General features: G+C 35.7%; 1 protein-coding gene across 1 annotated transcript; it reads right to left on the bottom strand.

Moving 5' to 3' along the window:
• Positions 1-447: 447 nt before the first annotated feature.
• LOC121229040 (uncharacterized methyltransferase At1g78140, chloroplastic) lies at positions 448-3,367 on the bottom strand. The gene is made up of 8 exons (XM_041112172.1): positions 2,865-3,367; positions 2,659-2,771; positions 2,433-2,573; positions 1,972-2,053; positions 1,397-1,590; positions 1,176-1,287; positions 923-1,030; positions 448-750 (listed from the first exon to the last, which is right to left on the bottom strand). Exons 1-8 carry the CDS (start codon positions 3,018-3,020, stop codon positions 607-609), a joined length of 1,050 nt encoding a protein of 349 aa, XP_040968106.1. The 5' UTR covers positions 3,021-3,367; the 3' UTR covers positions 448-606.
• Between the last annotated feature and the right edge of the window lie 205 nt (positions 3,368-3,572).

The raw sequence follows: 3,572 nt of genomic DNA, 5'->3' as shown, positions 1-3,572 counted from the left end.
TAATAATAAATAAAAAATATGGTTAGCAAAAAATAATAATATATAAAATTTAAAATTTATATATTTAAAATGTTTATGTAGTTTTATATATTTCTTTGAATTTTTAGAATTAGAATTAAATTGAAATTTTTGTAAATTTTGAAGGTTAATTTTTTAAAATTATGACTAAATTAATATAATATGTAAAATATAAATGTTAAATTTGTTATTGTACTGAATTTTTTAACTGTCACGTTAACTTACCATTTGCGATTTTAACGAGAGTAACTAAAATGATATATGTAAGGTTAAATTATAAACTTTTTATTTTGATGAAAATTTTTAGTTTACCTTTATATTTAATTATTTATTTCCAGCGATGGGTGGAGTGTGCCCAATAACCCAAGTTGGGACATGGGTCGGGTCTCTCATTACATCTAATAGTCGAAGTTGTACAATTTGCAATCGTAGTTTGAACCCAACATTAAAGATAAAAATGATCTCACATCCTTTACAATGCACATTATCTTTACTACAATAAAAAGTCCACCAGAACCATAAACTTGAATTAAAAAAAACTCTGTGTAGGCTATACACTGATTAGTTTGTAAAATCATTGAGATTTGCTTAACTGCTGCGTTTTCTAGCAGAGATCATCACAAACGGTCCGTTTCTCATGCATGTAAAACCAACCAGTCCACAAGTTCGGCACAGATCTTCGAGTTCTCGTTCCGAAACGGCGAAATAGCTACCAGCAATTCCCATCATATTCTACACCCAACAATGAAAATGAATTCGACGAGTTCAATACCATTAACTAACGATATCAACGATTTTGATTTAGGATACAAAATCAAGTGGCCAATTCTGGATTCCGGTTGTGCATCGAATGATGAACATTTAAACTTGTGATCAATGTCATTACGAAGGTGAAATAGTTTACCTGTCGGAAAGTATTCACAAATGGCAGAAACGTAAACGGCCCATCAAATATGTAGGTGGTAGCGACAAAAACACCACCCGGTCGAAGTACTCGACTTATTTCAGCTACCTAGATGAAAAGTTTTAGAATCACTTAAAACATGAACTGTAAAATATAAAAGCTCAATATATTGTGCCACAAGTAAGCATCCAGTAATTAGGAGCAATAAGCCCAGAATGATTAGTTAATCACCACATTTGAAAGAAATGCTTACAGCGGTTGATGGTGAAGGCCAACAGTGCAAAGCAGCACCAGCATGCACAGCATCGATTGAATTTGACTCAAAAGGAAGTCGAGAGATATCGGCGCGGACCAAGGTCACTTTCCTTTGAAACAAAAAGTAAGAATGAAAAATCAGATATAACATTCATAAGTATCTAAAATTACATACTTTCACATATCTAATATTAGCTTAAACTAAAGGTAAACTCATACTCTTTGGGGAAGTTTTCCTCTTGCTTGATGAACTCATAGCATTGTCGCAGCATGTTTTCTGAGTAGTCCAAAGCAATAACCTGCGAAAATAATCCACTCTTGGCGAAAAGCCTGGTGAACATCCCGCTGCCACAACTAGCATCAATGATCTTTCCACCTAGCACTCGCTTTAGGTAATTCTTTGCCATATCAAACTGCAATGTATATCAATAGTTAATTAGCGACTCACATTGAGGGGTAATACAATCCCATATCAACAACCTAAAGATTGGATTGTGGCTTTATAACGCAATGGTCACCCCTTTCCCTAACAAGGCGGATTTTCTCAAAGGACAAAACTTGCCTCTGGAACAACCGATACCTCTTAGGGGGAAGTAGGCAATCCTTACATCAACTGCGGCACCATCAATATATTAATAGTAAAGACTATGAAACAACAATGGCAAGGATAGAGTTAAAAACCATTCCATGCATGTTATGTTGAAATTGTAGGATGATTAGAAACGGATGTTTTGTCATGTTACCACTTCATAGTCCCTTCCTGATAAACAAAATCGTAGAAATTGTCATGTTACCTCTTTCTCTGGACCTGGAAAGCCGCCAAATACAAAATTTTGACGCCAGCCTCTCTCGTAGAGAAAGGACACCACTGGAGTCCTGGTTATGAAAACAATCCCAATATGCAACAAACAAGTAAGATAAAAGCAAACTAACCTAGGACATAACATCAAAGCACATGTACTAGTCAATTGCAGGCATAAGCAGCAACAACATCGAAAATGGTTCATAATGCTGTGGTTAAACAACAAAACAGAACATGAACTGTACTACCATGTTCGATTCCCAGCATAAACCGAGTAGGTGGCTCAACTTGAATATCAAGAAAGCCTACAACTTAACAAACTCGGGACTGGTATTAAACACAAGAACATGCAATAACAAAAAAACCGAGCTAAAGCTCCCACCTAAAACCATCTCAACCAGAATATAAAGATCACAGTTAAATCAAGACTATGTATGAAAACATCACTTTAACCTGAAGAGTTCGGTGGCTAGCGGCATGGATTCATCGTATTGCTTAGACCCACTTGAGGCAACGAGGTCAAGATGCGTTTGGGTACCAGAGTAAGTCTTTTTGCATGTATTACATTGCAAATTAGTCCCAACTGTTGATCCCCTGTTCCATTCCAAATTCAAAACTAATTCAAACCCAATTTGAAATTCATTTAAGGAGGGGGAAAAAAATAATAACAGCAACTCACACGTATATAGGGGAGTCAGTAATCACCATTAATAGGTTATAACAAATGGGACAAGCTAAACCACAGCTGCCGCTGCCGCCGCCGCTCTCCTCTTTCTCCACCGCAATCGGTGCCTACCAAAGAGTAAAGTAATGCTACAAGCAACAAGACAAATAACTTTGGCATCAATATTAACCATTTTTTTGGGGGGTTTTGCTATTGCATACCGTTGGCTTGGTTTCAACGAAGGCACGAACTTTAGCGGTTAAACTTCTTGTGAAGACGAGTGTGGTGAAGGGTCTGAACAAGAATTGTGCCGAGTTTTTACTGAGTTGACTCGGGAAAAACGCGGGTCTGAAATTACCGGTAATAACTGAATTCATGGTTTCTCTTAGTTTCTCTCTCTCTTTGACTGTAGTAATTGAAGAGGAATTTCTGGTTTGTGGGAAGAAAATGGAGGTAGGTCGTATGTAGAAAAGACGACGGAGAGGCCCAAAAGGCGACGTGGACTTAACAAGACCCTGAAACTTCTACATACATACATGGCTTATATATATACTGAGTTTTTTTTTTGAACATACTGAGATATATGTGAGGATGAGCAGGGTTCTTTTATTAGATGATTGTGAAGAAACACGCGCATCTTCTAATTCGGTAACATTTAAACGAATAATATGAACAGATAATTTATTATATGAAATTGTGAAACTATGAATATTAGATTATATCAAAGAGGGTGAAATTTAACTATATAAAACTATCTATATTTATTAAAAATTTAGTTGAAATGTCAAAATCGAAGGATTATATATTAATGTGCGACAAAGTGTGGTGTGATGTTCATTTATTTGCCCTTTAATTATATAGTTAAGGATTGGTTTTCTGATGGGAATAGAGTATATTTTATGGTGAATTGTTGTCTCTTTAAAAAATAT

The sequence above is a fragment of the Gossypium hirsutum genome, chromosome A05, assembly GCF_007990345.1.
Source record: "Gossypium hirsutum isolate 1008001.06 chromosome A05, Gossypium_hirsutum_v2.1, whole genome shotgun sequence".
Lineage (NCBI taxonomy): Eukaryota > Viridiplantae > Streptophyta > Magnoliopsida > Malvales > Malvaceae > Gossypium > Gossypium hirsutum.
This window is presented reverse-complemented; position numbering and strand designations above follow the sequence as displayed.

Coding starts and splice junctions, on each gene's coding strand:
- LOC121229040 (XM_041112172.1), bottom strand. CDS start 3,020: ATGAATTCAGTTATTACCGGTAATTTCAGACCCGCGTTTTTCCCGAGT. Junction 2,574..2,658: donor ACTGACTCCCCTATATACGT/GTGAGTTGCTGT, acceptor GGAATGGAACAG/GGGATCAACAGTTGGGACTA. Junction 1,031..1,175: donor GGCCTTCACCATCAACCGCT/GTAAGCATTTCT, acceptor CTTTTCATCTAG/GTAGCTGAAATAAGTCGAGT.